A 17,397-nucleotide genomic window follows, 5' to 3' on the forward strand; every position below is an offset into this window, starting at 1 on the left:
CTGATCCAAGCGAAGGAACCAGTTTGTGTCCTCCATAACTGGATTGGCTGACAACTCGCTTAGCTGTGCTTGCTCTCTTCCTCATAATGTGCTTCTTCCTCGAGCCCCAGGGTAAGGTCAGCATGGCTTCACAGACACACTGAGAATGCCCCAACAGAGCAGGAAAACTTTACCCTTAATTAAGAAATTATTGAAAGTGCAACACCGTTTTCCTCCTTAATTCCGTTGATTTTTTTTTAATTGTTGGGATGGGCTAATTCTTGTATAGGTGTTACTACCATTAACCAGCAAGTGCCATGTTTCCTCCTTTTCTTCTGTGGCCTCCTCCTTGTTTCATGGTTTTTGTCTAGAATGTCCACTTACATATTGGGGCCTCTTCATTTTATTCATGTGCCGCCCCTAGTACTATATGCGAGATGTTTCTTAAATAGAGGGTGATTGCTGGCTTGCCCCTTGGCCCTGACACTGAGTTGATTGTCAGGGCCAAGATGGGACATGCAGTTTCCTGTATTGTACTAATGATCTGGAGGGATTCTAGACCAATTCAAAACACGATCTGAAAGCGGTCAGGGGAGATTGCCATGGTAACTGCTTTTGCTTCACTAAGGGGGCCAACAACATATTTCTGCCTCCCCCTTCCCTTTTTACCCCCAGACATTCAGATGTACATTTGCAACAGAGAACATTACGGTTACCTCCCTGTGCCCTTGAAACCCCACCAGACCCTGGAAGATGAAGCTGAAAATCTTATTCATCTGCTAACTGAGGCAATGAGTAAGTAATATATTGGGCATCCATGCACCATCTCACTGCAGTGCAGTTTTTCCTTCAGATTTCTGCTGGCAGCCATTTTTGAATTCTGAGGTTTTAAGTACCTCTTAGTTATGAGGAAATGTCATTAACATTAACTAGTGATGTTGCCAAAGTTCATAATTGGGCTTTTAAGCTTCAAATTCCTGCAGTTTGACATTATGCCACACCAAGCTCACTGTGAGTGAGCCTGGATGGTGTCACAAGCAGTAACTCCATTTTGGATTGCTGCCATGCATGCTCATGTCCATGATGAGGCCTTAATCCTGAAGCCTATGCTACCCTAAGCCCTCCACACCACTGCAAATGCTCATTGAGGGAAGTCTGAAGAAGGGATGCAGTGGTGGCCGGGAGACTTTTGGGCTTGCCATAATGGAGAAGTTGAAAATGAGCTCGCTGTGGCATCATGTCAAATTGCAGGAATTGGTCGCTCAAAACGTTGGCAATGTCATTGGGAGTGTGATGGTGTTGAACTGAAATAGGATCAAGGTAATTGGAGGTGTTTTCAGGTGTTGCCAAAAGTGAATTTGTTTTACTGAATCCCCATCCCAAATTGGGCCAGGGGAGTTAGTTCTGACTGTTGGGACAAAACTTCTACCCAGTAGTGTCCTAGTTGGCTCATTAAAGACTCTTTACATTGGCATTCCACATGTTTCACAACACCACTGTTAAAGAAATGAAGGGTGTAGATACAGAACAAGCTCTTTTGTTGAGACCCCCAAAGTATCAATGTGTGCTCACCAGTATCAAATTGAATTGCATTGATTAATGATGATATCTAAACTGATTTCTGGTAGTCTACCCAGCTAGAACAGCCTTTCAAAATTGCTCTGATGCACCAACTCAAGTTTCTGGCATGATTTAGATTAGCATTCGGGATATTCAGGCTGATGCAGAGGAGAAACCAGCCATTACTAGGCTGTTGTCTATAAGTTATGTTTTACTGGTGAGTTTCTGTTCTTATAAAATTGCATTAGAGACCAGTAGCAGCCTGCTAAGGCTGCAGCCCTATTCACATTTAACTAGGAGCAAGCCCCATTGAATGCATTGGAACTTGCATATGGATTGACCCTTAAGTAAGTTGCCCAGCACAATGAGAAGCTGCGTACAAACCTGATTGTACTCAGAGAACGATTTTCACTCTCCACCGAGCAGCTTCAAGACATTTGTTGTTAATGTGTTGTGATGGCTGTTTCTCATCTCTTCCAGTTGACCGTCCTCCAGTTGAACCTTCTGAGTATGTCACGGTTCCTCCAAGGCATCCAGACAAGATGGGATTTGATGAGGTAATGGGAGGGTGCCTGCTTTTGTGTGCTAATTTCATTGAGAGTGAAAGAGCATAGAGCAAAATCAGTAGGGATTGGCTGTAGACATTGCTGCCATACTGGATGCTGCTTGGTTTCAGGCATCAAAAGGCCAAACTTGATGATATGGCAAGTGACTGGGGCCCCTGTGCTTGATTTTTAAAAATATAAATAACAGCTGTGAGACTGGGGGAGGCATGGAGAAGAGGTGTGTTAACACTTTGCTTCCCTTAACAAACTCAATTGGGACTCCCATGTCTGATATTTGACAAGAAGAAGAAAGAGCTCATTGGCGCCCATCGACTGTATGGTTTGATCTGTGAACGATCATTATTTTGCTCTTGTTTCTACATACGCATGGAAGCATCATAAGAAGAATACAGAGGCTCTTTCTGAACTCCCTTCTTGCCAGTTCACACTGGGATGCTGGTGTGGTAAGGTTTTAGTCCTACCACACCCTACCTATGCTATGTAGAAAGAGAGGGGTTAAGAGGTGCTGGCAGAAATGGTTGGATAAACACCCTTGCGTCGATACCCTACACAGGGCTACTGAATTGTCTGTAGAATTCTTGGGAGGGATTAGGAGAATGGGTGGAGCTACCAACAACTGGCTGCTGTTGTCTCTAGTTTTTCACTGCCAGGAGCTGGCCTGCTGGCTTGACCAGCCCTGAGATGTCTCTGTTTATGTGACTTGTGTAACACTACCTGACTGTGTTGTATAAACACATCATGTTTGGCGGTTATGCTGTCTGGTGGCTGGAATATTTTAAGCTGTTCTGTACCTTTTGTGGCTTGCATTCTGTTTGCCAGACTTATTTATCTGTGCCACGTTAGGAGGAAGTGCTGGAGTACAAGCTGGGTTTTAAATAGATGCCAGTTCCTCCTCCCTATGCCTGAAAGCTGCACTTGTTCTTGCTTGCTTTTGGCCAGGAGTGCACCCCATAGACCATTCTGCATGTTTTCAGTGATGCTCTTGGCTAGGCAGGTTTGGGTTTGTAAGTGCTTGGCTTGGGCTAGGTACGACTGCCTGGCAAACCTTTTCTACCTATTCCTTGCCCTTGTTGTAACTGGTAATCCACTTACAGTTCAGGCAAGATAAGCTGCTGATTGGTTTGTGGCAGTTCTCTGCACAGCTGAACTTGGCTTACACTGTTGTTATGGTCATAGATGCATCTGGTAATGGCTGTGTGGAACAGAGACAGCTTTTGGTGGGACTCTGAACTCTGCTAAATTAATCTTCTCTCCTTTTTAAGGCGTCTCACAAGCAAGCTCCTGGTCTGTTGGAAAGCAAAACAACTTGCCACTAAAAATTCACATTTGGGGTCTATTAAGGTTAGGATTGCGCAACTATGGCCCTCCAGCTATTTGTCGGACTACTACAGCTCCCATAATTCCTGATGACTGGCCACTCTGGCTGGGGATGATGGGTGTTGTAGTCCAACAGCCACTAGAGGGCCAAAGTTGTGCAGCTCTGGTTTAGATGCTCTTTCCCCTTGGATTCCACCAGCAACAGAAGTGTGGGGAGAGCAAACGGGCAGCTGGGTGGGCAAAAGGGATGGGGAGTGCCTGCTCAGCCGCCCGCCCGCTCACTTGCACAATGGGAGATGCATGCACCCACCCACGGGGCCCAAGGGGTGGGGGTGGTGCAACAATGCAACAACCTATCTGACAAGTTGCTGCTCCTGGTGGCCACCTGGGTCTGCCTAGCACGCAGGCTGGCCCTGCTCTTGGCTCACTGCCTGGCACATGACCCAGGCCATCAGTGCCCCTCCCCACTTGGTGCCCTAGGTGACCACCTAGTGCAGGCTTCCCCAACCTGCTGCCCTCCAGATGTTGCTGAACTACAACTCCCAGCATCTCTAGCCACAATTTATTGTGACTGGGTATGCTGGGAGTTGTAGTTCAGCAGCATCTGGAGGGCAGCAGGTTGGGGTAGCCTGACCTAGTGGACAGACTAGCCCTGGAGAGAGCTTTAGGGCTGAGTGAGGCCAGCCAAGGTCTCTGCAGCTGCTGGACAGGGATCTTTTCCAGACCTGCTTGGGAGGTGCCAAGATTGAACCTGGGTCTTCTGCACGCAAAGCAAGTGTGTCTGACCATTGAGCTGCAGCCCTGAATGCCATTGGCAGTGAGGCACTGAATTGTCCCTACCCAGGGAATGTAGTGTCTAAGCTTCTTTATCCAGAGCAAGATCAGAGTCGTGCTAACACTCACACATGTGTGGGCTTTTATTCCCTCCACCCCCAGTTCTTTGGGTTCTCAGCAGTTTTGTGTTCTGGGGCATGTGTATGTGTGTGTGCGCACACACACGTGCTTTGATTTTCCATGACAATTGGCCACTAAGTTGAATGGCAAGAGTCCTTTTACTCAGCTGTGGATATATTTTATGGTATGGCATTAATCAAACTGAAAAGAACAACACCCCAATCCATAAGTCTCTCAGCCCACTACACACTTCCCCACCCCCACTGCCTTCTTTAATTTTGCAGGGGAAATCTGGTCTCCCTCTCTCTTTCTAGATTTTCATGATAAACCTGAAACGTCGGAAAGACAGGCGGGATCGAATGTTGCGAACCTTGCACGAGCAGGAAATTGCTGTCAAGCTGGTAGAAGCCGTGGATGGAAAGTGAGTCTTGATCTGCCTCCTATGACTGTGGAAGGCTTAAACATCGTCTGGCACAATGCTTGAACCTCGACAACAGAACTATTTTTGATATGTTGAATTTGATGGATGGCAGGGCATGAAAGATATCTTTGAGGCAGTCTCTGTCACACTATCTGCCTGGAAATGCTTGTGGACTATGCAAAATACTGCAAGGCCTTTTTGAGCCTGACACACTCATCCACAGAGGAAGTTTCCTGCTAAATTTCTGCATAATTCATTGGCTCTGGCTTTGCTGCCTTCCATTCTACCTCCATTGAGGATAGGTATTCTGCCACTTCTCTGCATTGGGCATGACTGGATTGTTGTTCAGTTGTTCTTAATGCAGCAGAATTAATTGCCCTTATACAAGGATGCCTGATGCTGGTCAACATGACACCCTGCTTTGGATTTCCCTCCTTCCAGTCAGTGGAAACACCAGATCAGTGACTAATACAGATACCCAGAGCTGCTGAGGGCATCTGAATGCATGAAGCCACTTTCTTCTGAACATTAGAAATCTGCATTATACAAGCCAGACCATTGGTCAATCCATATCTATCTGTATATATAATTCTCTAAGGCGTACCTGTGGCTAATCCCATGTGTGGCAGTGCGTGTGTGTGTGTGTGTGTGAGAGAGAGAGAGAGAGAGAGACACATTTTTTCCAACTGACCTTAACCATCACAGTTTCTTCCTCCCTATCTGCACATGGAATCCCCACTGCGCAATCACCATGATGCTTCTGCTCTCATAGTAGTGGACAGGGGTCTGCAAAGAGAGGGGTCATGAGGGAGGAAAGAGCCCCTTCAGGAGAAGGAGGCTGCCACTGTGTGAATCAGATGAGGAAACGAGACGAACAAGATCTGTTAACTCAGGGAGGGAGAGGGAGGAGAAGAAGAAAGACAGGAGAAGAGTGAGTGGAGGAGAAAGAGGGGGAGGGGAGGAGGAGAGAAAGAAGGGAGGGTGAGGGATGGGTCTGAGCCTGTCAGTGGCCTGAGGGGAATGAGCAGGCATGGCTGCAGCGGCAGCAAGGAAGGGCTCGGTCAACCACTGCTGCTGTTTGGGGCTACCAAGGCCATTGGTGGAGGCAGGCAGGCAAGGGACAGGCCCAGGCCTGTCAGCAGCCTGAAGGGAACGAGCGGTCATGGCGGTGGCAACAGCGAGGAAGGGCCTGGTCAACCACTGCTCCTCCTGTTGGGAGGAGCAGGAGCGGGGATTGGATGAGGGTGGGGAGGTCTCTGGGGATAGGGGGCTGTAGCTTGGCCAATAGGTGCCACAATGCTACAGCCACGACCAGTAGGGTTGAGGGGGATGGAATAAATGGATGGAGGAGTGACCAAGAGAGGTGAGGGGGATGGAAGCAATGGGATGCAGGAGGAGGAGCAGGAGTATGGCTCAGGTGAGGGTGGAAAGATCTGAGGTGAGGGAGGCTGGCAGGGGGTGAGGGGAGGAATCAAGTACTAGTGCGCAGATGGTCTGCATGGGTTAAGCTAGTACAGTATATATATAATACACTAAGGTCATACGTGGCAAGCCCTGCCCACACATTGACAATTGGAGGTAACAGAACAGAAGCACTGTGGTGATTGGGCATTGGGGATTTCATATGCAGAGAAGGAAGAGCAGCGAGGAGGGGGCGAGTGAGAGTGGGTGGCTGACACTGAGCAATAAAGCAGGGGCTGTGGCAGGGGTCAAGGAGAGCAATAGAGTCCTAGCTAACGGCTGATCTGTGTGGGTTCAGCTAGTTGTCTCTCATGACTGGCAGTGACTCTCCAAGGGACCCAGGCCAGGGATCTTTCCCAGACCTATCTGGAAATACCAGGGATTGAACCAGAGGCCTTCTGCATGCAAAACATGTACTCTACTACCGAACAGCCCTTCTTAGTTTTACATAATCTAAACCTGTGTGTGTAAGAGCAGAGTTTGCCTTCAAATTATTTTGGAATAAGGCATGTCTCAGAACTTCGGGAAATATTAATTTAAGGTGAAGCTGGTTGGTGCAAAATGATTCATGTTGGCTTTCTCAGATGGTTCTCATCTTGCTGTAGAGAAGAACTTGTGTACTCAAACAGATCAGAACCTTGTTGCGTTCTTATGAGTTGTAGTCAACAACATCTGGGAATCCCTGTTAGAGGGAACACTGCTTATAGGCACAATTCACTAGAAGAGTGGAGCATTGTTGTGCATTTGTACAGCCCTTTCCAATGGGATTGGCATTAAAGAGCTTTATTGGTGTGTTCTGTGTCTGGTCAGCTTCCCTTAACAGATATGCTGCAGTTTAAATAGACATGTGATGGCAAATATTCTGAAGATAGTTATATATTTCTAAAGCTTTCTATGGCTGCACAAGAGATCAATGTATTCAAGAGGATACTGATGACAGGTCTTTCTGCTGCTGTCTGAGGGAAGTAGCAACTACCTTCTGATGTGCTCTTGGGTGGCCTCAAGGCTTTTGTTGAAAACTGAGATTCTCAGGGTTCTATGTAGGGTGTGTGTGAGTAACTCCAAGGCTATGTGGGGCAAATTCATCTTGTTCGATTTCAATGGCTGAAGAGGAAGGAATGACTTGCAGCAAAATGGCGGGTCACACAGATCACTAAGGGGAAATTTCATGAAGAGCCTTGGCATGGGGGAAGCAAACCTAGAGTAGTGATCTGGATAAGATTTGGCAATATGCAGACACTGGCATTCCCTTACATGTATTCTGCAAATGCCGTTAAATTCTGCTTCAATGGGCAAATCCTGTGAGTTTCAGATAGCCCGCTATCCCTTGTGTTACAAGGCAAAGTGCAGTGAACTTGTGTCACCTCCTAGTATTTCTGGGTCCATACCTGCCACAAAGCTGGAATGAACTGGTAGAATGGACTGTGCCTCTTCCTCTGTGAGTGGAAGCATTTCTTTTGAATTTCTCCTCATGTTTCCTGCGGGGGTGACGGGGTGGCAGGGGAAGCATTCTGCAAACAGAAAGCTAGAACATTAAGGCAAAAGGCCCTAATTTGTCAACTGCGCTAGTTTTCTGTTCTAGGGAGTTCTTGACATTGGGCAGCATTTTATCACCTCATTTTCCTCCATGTATAAGCTAGGCCAAGATACTGAGATGTGCATCTGTCACTGTTTTTTATTGTTGTTTGTTTCCAGGGCACTAAATACGAGCCAGCTGAAAGCCCTCAACATTGACATGCTCCCTGGCTACCAGGATCCTTACTCCTCAAGGGTTTTGACCAGAGGGGAGATTGGATGCTTTCTTAGCCACTACTATATCTGGAAGGAGGTGAAGTTTGTCACTGACCTATTGTACAAGGGGGTTCAAGGAAGGTCTTTAGTTTCCCTTTTCTTTCTTCTGCAAGGCCTTGAAAGAGACCTCGAAAGATTAGCATTTCTAGTAGCTGCTGAAAAGTTGAGCATTGTGCTTTGTGAATCACTTGAAGATGAGTTCCACTCGAAATGTGTTGGGACCTCTCTTTTAATAAACTGCCAGTGCACCGTTCCTGTTTTCTTCCTTTTAGCCTCTAAACCAGACAAGGAGGGAGCTAGTCAGATATCAGTGGGGAAGGCAGTCTGAAGTTGTTGCGCTGTCACCAAGAAGATCTGCCAAACTACTCCTGAATGTCTTGCAGCAACTGGTAGGTGTCATTAGTAAAGTCTATTACAGTGACTTCTCTTACTGTTTCTTTAAGGTGGTAGACAGAGAGATGGAGAAGACTCTCGTCATTGAAGATGACGTGCGCTTTGAGCATCAGTTCAAGAGGAAGCTCACAAAGTTGATGGATGATATTGAGAGAGCCCAGCTTGACTGGGAGCTCATGTAAGTAGCAGTCCACCTCATGTTGCCTGCTGAAGGTCTCCCTTCTGCGGAGCTTAGGAGTGGTCCACAGGCATGCTTGCAAGAGCTGGCACTGGCAGCCCAAATACTGAGGTAGGAGAAAGAGTAATTGGAAGGCCTAGGAATTGCCCAGCATGGCATTACAGTGAAGAAATTGAGTAGGCCTTTGGGGGTCTCATTGAGATGCACTCTGAATGGATTGTGCTTGACTTAATGTGATTTGCAAAGGAGCAATGCATCTTGGGAACACTGGCCAACTTGGTTTGCATACCTGTGCAGAAGATCACAATTAAATGTGGTAAATGGATTCTACTGCCTGGATTGAAAAAGGGATGGGATTAGTGCCTGATGCAAGCAAGGATCTTTAATTAATTAAAACTTCCTGAGCTTTCATACTCACTCGCTCACTCTCGATCTTGCGCATACCAGCATGCTCACTCTTCTCTCTCTCTCTCTCTCTCTCTCTCTCTCTCTCTCTCTCTCTGGGGGAATGTCTTGCATCTGCAAACGTTTACCTTTAGAGTCTCTAAGAATTACTTCCCTATAGAGGAACACTCCATGAAAACACACACACACACTTACATTTCTGCATAAGTTATTAATCTGGATGTGTCTCCCAATTGCTAGAAAGCAAGGCCAGAGTAGTTAAATCATATAGAGATGCAGCCTCTTCTGTAGGTAGATATACATGTTTCATTTTTTTTCCTTGTAGCACACCCTTTCTAGAGATGCAAAGTCCTGGACACTTTTGAACGCAGGTTTTCCTTGCGGTTTGGTTCTTGGTTCATTATTTCAATTCTTATAGCAGAATGTGAATTCTCCCCCCACCCCCACACATCATCTTTATGCATTGGTGTTAACTGTGCATGCCTGTTTGTTTCTTATATCTCACTTTTCATCTTGGAAAGCTGAGAGTAGCTTGCTTGAAGCTCCCAGAACTCTTCTATTCGGGCATGGCTGAGGTCTACTCTTGGTTAGATTCAACACATGCTTACAGCTTCAGGTGCTTGCAGACCATTCCCCGTGATACATATGTGACTAGAATGTCATGGACATGGCAGCATTTTCCTTCTTTTCTTTCTAGTTACATTGGTCGGAAACGGATGCAGGTGGAGCGCCCTGAGAAGGCTGTTCCCAACGTCATGAATCTTGTGGAAGCTGATTACTCTTACTGGACACTGGGTTATGCCATCTCCTTGCAGGGGGCTCAGAAACTGATTGGGGCTCAGCCTTTCAGCAAGATGTTGCCTGTAGATGAATTCCTGCCGGTCATGTATAACAAGCACCCAGTGTAAGTCATTGGCCCTGAGTACCTGATTTTAGCTTCCATTGGGCTGTAAGCTAGGTTTGTGCCATTTATGTTCCTGTCATAAGTAAACAGCTGCTTGCTATTGCCTAACTGAAAACTGCGTCTCTAGACCAGCTTTTGGCTTGGGCAACTTGCCACTGCCATCCTTAAGAGGCATGTTTTATTTTTTTTTTAAATTATGCACTCAGTATCTCTGTCGGATACTGTGGCAATGGCCTCTTTTGAAGCAACTCAATAGAGAAAAGATGTTAGTCTCAGATGGGATTCCCAGTGGGAGTGAAGGCATGAGTCACAATGAAATCTCTTTTTGTCTAGGAATACTGGAGAGCTTCAACGGCAGAACCCAGAAATGTGATGTGGAGAGCAAAAGGGACTCTAGGTTGGGGGCAGAGGGGGCGTGGGGGTGGGTGGGAGAGGGAAATGATCCTCTTGATTCTATTTAGTTTCTTAGCCTCTTTTAAACACACATGTTTGCTTTGCTTTATAACCCTCTCTTCTGAGACAAAGGCTCAAGTAAACAACCATATAAAATCAGCATTTCAGTATAATACATAGTTATAAAGAGAATACTTACACTTCATATATATGTTTAGAGTATAAAGCTCTACACAGACATTATCCCAGTAACCCTTATAACAACTTTGGACAGTAGGTTGGTATAATTATCCCCCTGTAACTGGGGTAGATGGGGGTTCAGAGAAAAAGGCTTGCTTAAGGGTGTTTAATGAGTAGAGGTTCACAGTAGAGGTAAGATTTGGGGGAGGACCATGTGGTCCTTTAGCCACTACGCTGCCCAAGCTCCCCATCAAATGCATACAATTTCACAATGTGCTGTTAAAGTTCCCCCTTTCCGATCTGCAGCTATGTTGATGTTGGTTTCCTCCTCTCTTTAGTGCCAAGTACATGGAATATTATGAAACCAGGGACCTGAAAGCCTTCTCTGCGGAGCCTTTGCTGGTCTATCCAACCCACTACACTGGGCAGCCAGGTTACCTTAGTGACACAGAGACCTCCACAATCTGGGACAATGAGACTGTGCCCACTGACTGGGACAGAACGCTGTCTCGAAAAACGCGGCAGCAGGGCCAGATCCATACAGATGCTCAGAACAAAGATGCCTTGCCACCTCAGCCCTCTCTCAACCCGTCCTCTGCGAGAGACGAACTATGACTGCTCACTTGGCCATGGTGCCCTGACAATATCGGCAGCAAAAGCCGAACATGCCTTGTGCTCCATCTTTTGGTCTAGGAACCTTCAGAGATATCAGTGTGCTGTGTGAACTGGAAAACAAGTCAATGGGATTTGACTGCCTGCAAGTAAAAGAATAGTATGGGGAGTTCATCAACCAGAGTGGGTCAGGCTGGCAGACTTTGGAGAAATGTATTGACAGCAAGCAACAGTTTTGGCTCAAGATATTTTGGTGCCGCAAGGTATCTCTGATGAGTTCCTGGAAGACTTTACACAGCAGCATGTTTCTGCTGAGAAAGGTTCCTTGAATGACGACTTTCTACAGATCAATTTGTAGAATTACTGTATTTATAAAGATTAATATATGCAGGGATTAGGAGAGGTGCACAGGATTTTTCAAGTTGTGATTGCTGCTGCTGAACATGAATTGTTGTTAGTTTTGTGGTGTCAACCATGTTCTTTGAGAGGAGTAAAAGGAAGGGGACCTTGTTTTCTTTTTCAAAGGAACACAATCAAAAATTATCTCCCCTCCCTATCGGAGACCCTAGTCAATCTCTGTGATGTCAGTTCTGTGAGTCACCAAAGGCTTGGTTCATTCCTTGTAGAGTCATATCAAAAATACAAGGACTGGTGGTTGTTTCTAAGAATATTAGAACTTCCAGTTTACAGAGCGCTTTACAGTTCACAGTCTTTCTTACTGTCAGCATAACCCTTTGGGGATAGGTCACTCTTGTTCTCGTTTTATAGATGATGAAGTGATGTTGAGAGGCTTAGAGCTGGGTCACACATGTTACTATTAAGTATCAAGTGGTGATTTGCACGTGTGACAGATTAACTCCCACAGGCAGAACTTTCACATCTCCTCCAACACGTTGGTTCACACATTCAACTGCAAGTCATCAAGTGATGTATCCATATGTGTGGAGAGGCCCCTTGGACTCGGCAGCAATTTTAACCCGGCTCTTCCAGATCAATTATACCCTAGACTGTCCTAGCCCTGGCTGAGGTCCTGTGATAATCCCATCTTCCCTTGAAAGCATTTGTGTCTGGCTCCCAGACTTTGCAATTCCCAGGCTTGGGCACAGATGCCACCTTAAAAACTAACATATGTGTCTGATTAACTCTCAATTTGTCAACCAGTGCCTTATAGCACTTACATTTATATACTGCTCTATAGCCGGAGCTCTCTAAGCGGTTTACAATGATTTAGCATATTGCCCCCAACATTCTGGGTACTCATTTTACCGACCTCGGAAGGATGGAAGGCTGAGTCAACCTTGAGCCCCTGGTCAGGATCGAACTTGTAACCTTCTGGTTACAGGGCGGCAGTTTTACCACTGCGCCACCAGGGGCTCCTTGACACAGTTGTCACATAAGAGGGGAGGGGGAGAACATACAATGCCTTCAGTCCAGTCCAGGCTGGCCTTAAGGGTGACACAGTAGTCACTCTAACAGATCTATTTCTCTCTCCATTTCTCCTGTTTTTGATTGAGACAAAACAGGGAATGTAAACTGGCCTGCCCATGCTGCTTCTTCAGTGTCTTGTGTTTCTTAGTACAGATGTCTCTCACCTCATTAACAGATTCATCCAAAAAGGTGCATCCAAAAAAATGCACTTTCTTTGCTTAACTTTTAAAGAGAATGCATAAAAATGCTGATAAGAGCAGACAGCCCTCCTTTCAAAGTTATACCAAGAAAAAAACCTGCAATGCCGAGCTTGCTGGTTATTATTTTGACAGTTTGGGGTTTGGACTGAACTCGGGGCCAGTCCTTGGATCAACAGTGAACCTGGGTGAGGAGTGGTTAGTTGATCAGTGTGGCCTAGCTGTGTGGCTTGTGCAAGGCCAGCCTGGTGACCGCCTGGCTTGGCCACCCTTAAGGCCAGCCTGGACTGGACTGAAGGCACTGTGTGTTCTCCCCCTCCCCTCTTATGTGACAACCAGGCTTCTCTCTTTTGGGATGAACTGTGATATGCTCTCTACTGGGTAATAGCTCAATACTCTAAGCCCCGTGTAAAAAGAAAATGCACTGTAAGTCAAGTGATCACTTACTTCTAAGATTAGGTTTAGCTCACGTAGACTTCACAGTTGGATGAGAAGATAATTTTTGCAGCAATTATTTTTTTAAAAAAACAACAACACAAAGCAAGAATCTGTGTGCCTTTTAAAAATCTACTGTAGATGCTGTGCACAGGAATTGTTCTTAGCTGGAATAATTGCAGGATCATATTATGCTCTTTCCCCAAAAGGGATGTGTTGCTGCTTATCAGCTGGACTGATAATATATAGCAGTGGGTGCAAATCAACTCAGCCGTGTCATGGTATTTATTTACAACTTCAAATGTTAGTGCTGTGGGGTGGTATGATTGGGGAGTGGCTGAAAACGAGCACCCCATGGCACCATATTCTTCCTTCAGGCGGGTTTAGGTCTCCCCTCACCCAGCAAATACTTGACTCTCAGAGTACCATTTGCTTGTCTCATTCTTCTGTTGCTTCGGACTCTTCTGCATGCCCCACACATGAATGAGAGAACAAACCTGGGTTTCATAGCTGGTGGAACTGCATTGGCACCCTCCTTGCAAAAGCCAGGCCTGCTGAAGCAGGGACTCTCCCTTCTGTCAGGAATACAGTCACACATTCTCATCCATCCCTCGTATCCTATCTTTCTGTCCTCCATGAAATCCAAGGTGGCACTCACACATTGCTCCCAGGTGGCCTGAGCAGGGCTGGAAGAAGCAATTTTGGAGTCTACTGCAAAATAAGTTCTTGAGGTCCCTCTCTCACCAAAAAGTTGTTTCCCCCCACAACCCCCCTGCTCCAGGGTCAGCAGGCAGTCCCCACAGCCACTCTCACCCTGACAGCTGCTATTATTATTTTTATTTTTACATTTATATCCCACTCTTCCTCCAAGGAGCCCAGAGGGGTATACTACATACTTTAGTTTCTCTTTCACAACTATATGGGGCACAACTATGCCCCATATAGCCACATCCCACTTAAATACAGGTGGACTTGGTTATTTGCGAATTCGTTATCCGTGGTTTTGCGTATCCACGGTTGGGGGAAATGACAGCTGACCTTGGTATATACGGGGGGGGGGGGAAATAAAGCATACTACTGATCTCGTGTATCTGTGTGTTGGAGGTGGCCAGAAATGACCATGGAGATAATTTCTGGCTGCCATTTTAGGAATGGGAGCCACAAAATGGCTCCCATTCAAAACAAAACAAAAGAACATGCAATTTCCGGCATCTTTTCAGCCATTGGGGGGGCACAGCATGACTTGGGGGGAGCAGCAGAGCAAGGTAAGAAGCGCCCCCCCCGGCAGAAATCTGCCGAAAATGGCCAACCAGGAACCTAATCTCCACGATCCCATAGGGATAAATGATTTGATAGTTGCGGTTTCCATATCCGCAGTACAGCCATGGAATGGAACCCCACAAATATTGAATTCCACCTGTAGATGCAATAATTCTGGGGGTTCTGTTACAAGGATAGTTTTGTAATCCTACAAAACTTGAACCTCATGAAGTTATTTACCACATAGTGACCTTAGGAACGCAGGAAGCTGCCTTATCCTAAGCCAGACCATTGGTCCATCGTTTGCAGTAGTGTCTACTCAGACTACCAGCAATTCTCCATGGTTTTTCAAACGGAAGATGTTCCATACCCTCCCTGGAGATGCTGCCAGGGATTGGATCTGGTACCTTCTGCATGCAAGCATGCAGATGCTCCTTCACTGGACTATAGGCCCATCTCACAAGGGAGATACCTTACAGTACTCATATGCATTCACCTATCCAAATGTAAGCCAGCATCATGATGGCTTTCTATGTTCAGAGGCAGTATACCTTTTTGAATAACGGTTGTAATCTCTTCCTTAGACAAGTGGGCAAATACATATGTCTCATAAAGAAAAGCATAAGAATGACCTTGCCAAAGGTCTAACGAGGAAGTAGTAATATTTGATTATTTCGGCCAAAGGCCAGCATAAATACAAGAAAAAGAAACAACAACAGTAAAATTCATAAAATACATAAAACATTAATACCTTCAAATACCGTATACATGACTGATTTCATTCAAATAAAACCGGTTAATCTGAACTGCACAACCCAGCATCTCATGCCTCAATCACTCTAGACCAAGTCTGACGAGGAAAGGAAAGCCAAGCCAAAAAAGCAATTTAGACAAGACCCCATGTACAACCAATCTGGTTTTCAAAATGCACATGAAGTCACCCCAGGTTTGTTGGTTTGTTTGATAAACAAGAAATTAAGGATGGGGTGGGGGGAGCAAGCGTTAAAAACAATCCCCTATGATCCATTTTGCAAAATCCAATGAAGCTGAATGGCAGGAGACTTGGGTTGGAGAAGAGGAAGGACTTCTTCAGACTCTATATCACCAATGGGTTCCATCCAGTGTGCAGAATATATGCTCAGCATTCAGAAGGTCCCAGGTTCAATCTCTAGATGCAAGCTTCCAGCTAACATTGCTGGGGAGGAGCTTGGGCAGCTTCTGCCAGTCAGAGTAGGCAATCATGGACTAAGTGGAACACAGTCCTGACCCAATGCAAGGCAGTTTTCTACATTCAAGGAGAGCTTATGGGGCAGAGCCCCTGCTTTGCATGGAAAAGGGGCCAGATTCCTTCCCAGCATCCCCAGTAAAATGGAGTCCCAGTTCAGGCAGCAGGGCTGGGCAGAGAGGAGTCGACTCAGATTCCTGTCTGCCTGAGATCCGGGAGAAGGGCTACTACCTACCCAGCACAAGAAACAGGACTGGGCTCAAGCCAAGGGGCTCACGGTCTGACTTGCTTCAAGGCAGCTCCATATGCTCAAAAGCAGACTCAGTTTTAAGCGACACGGTGAAGGCTCCGAGGTGGCAGAGCACAGCTCCGCAACACAGGGGCGGGGTGGGCTCCTGGCAGCTCTGGACTCGCGTGTCCAAACACAGCTGTGTGGCCTCTTGACTTCATGGGTTAGAGAGTCTCCATCTGCAAAATGGGCAGAACTGGTGGTGCAGAAAGGGTGCTGTCAAGGCACCTCCCGATGGAGCAGGGGAAGAGAGAGATGGGTACCAGATTCATGCCCTGGTGAGTGACGGCAGCTTCCTTCTTTGCAGCCCGGTGCCTGATTCCTATGGCTGGCAAAAGGACTTGGTGACTCGCCACAGCAGTGCCAGGAGGCTTCCCCATGCAATCCTGGCTGTGGCCAGGGCATGCAAAATGTGGTATGTGCAGGTCAATGGGAAATATCTTATTCAGAATTTCTTCCAAAAAAGGAGTTTCTAGCTTTCCCTGAGCATGTTCTGGTGGAAAAAAAATAGAGTATTGCAGTTTATTTTGTGGCTGTGGGGTGGGCAAAAGGCCTTTAGGTTCAGGCTCCAAAATCACCTATGTAGACATCTGATAATATGGACTTCAAAGGGCTCAATGCAAATACACCATTTGCATCCCCCTTAAACTGTTTGTGACTGAACAGTCTTTCTTCATTGTCCTTTGCTGTCAGTTTCCTCAACCAGTTTGGGGATATACTTGTAAAGGGAGATCCAGCGAGGATGACCCTTTACAAGAAAAGAGGGACATTCCCTATAGTAAGGCCAGGGGTGGCAGGCAAAGAAAGGGCCCTTCATACCTGATTGGAGGTGGCGAAGACACTGGAGGCAGTGGCATTCAAACCGGACCACAGTGGCACTGGCTGTCCTTCAGGAGGCCAGCGGGGGGGGGGATTGGAGGAGCCCCCACCACCTTTGATGTCTCCGCCCCCTCCAATCAGGTAAGAAATACCCTTTCTCTCCCCGCCCCCTGACCTTACCAGAATCCTTGCCAGATTCCCCTTTACAAGTATATCCCTGAACCATCCCGCAAACCAATTCGGCCTGGTTTGGTGGCTGAACCAGACCAGACCCAGTTCGACTGGACCTGAAACTGGACCAGGTTGGTTCAAATCTGGGTTTGATTTGAACTGAACCCGCAAAAGCGGTTCCATGCACACCCCTAGTATAAGCAACACTGTTAACCAATGGGTTATTATCTACTTGGTAGACAACTGCCAATTCTCGCTTTACCAAGAAGGAGAAAACTATAGTTCAAAGAAACTTTATTGGATTCTGCAGAATAACAAAGTGGTAGTCTAGGGGATAGTTCCCAAAGACAAGACGGACCCAAGATGGTGTCCATCCAAAGCTTTTATACAACAATTGATACATCTGAATACATCATCATTCACAACAAGCCAGCCAGGTAGTCTGGCAGTACAACTCCATATTAGGCCAACAGGCTTACAATACTACCATTGTTAAAGGAGTGCTTATGCAGCTGTCGA

At 46.4% G+C, this 17,397-nt stretch overlaps 1 protein-coding gene across 2 annotated transcripts in view; it reads left to right on the plus strand.

The window, feature by feature from the left end:
• Positions 1-13,380, plus strand: part of LOC128323982 (procollagen galactosyltransferase 2) — an 86,132-nt gene extending 72,752 nt beyond the window's left edge. For both annotated transcript variants that reach the window (XM_053248014.1, XM_053248015.1), the window contains exons 6-12: positions 655-774; positions 2,020-2,096; positions 4,631-4,737; positions 7,894-8,026; positions 8,433-8,560; positions 9,663-9,869; positions 10,781-13,380. In XM_053248014.1, the coding sequence (XP_053103989.1) occupies positions 655-774; positions 2,020-2,096; positions 4,631-4,737; positions 7,894-8,026; positions 8,433-8,560; positions 9,663-9,869; positions 10,781-11,057 (1,049 nt within the window). In that variant the 3' untranslated portion in view covers positions 11,058-13,380. The remainder of the gene's footprint in view (positions 1-654; positions 775-2,019; positions 2,097-4,630; positions 4,738-7,893; positions 8,027-8,432; positions 8,561-9,662; positions 9,870-10,780) is intronic.
• Positions 13,381-17,397: the final 4,017 nt, after the last annotated feature.

This window comes from Hemicordylus capensis, chromosome 4 (genome assembly GCF_027244095.1).
Source record: "Hemicordylus capensis ecotype Gifberg chromosome 4, rHemCap1.1.pri, whole genome shotgun sequence".
Classification (NCBI taxonomy): domain Eukaryota; kingdom Metazoa; phylum Chordata; class Lepidosauria; order Squamata; family Cordylidae; genus Hemicordylus; species Hemicordylus capensis.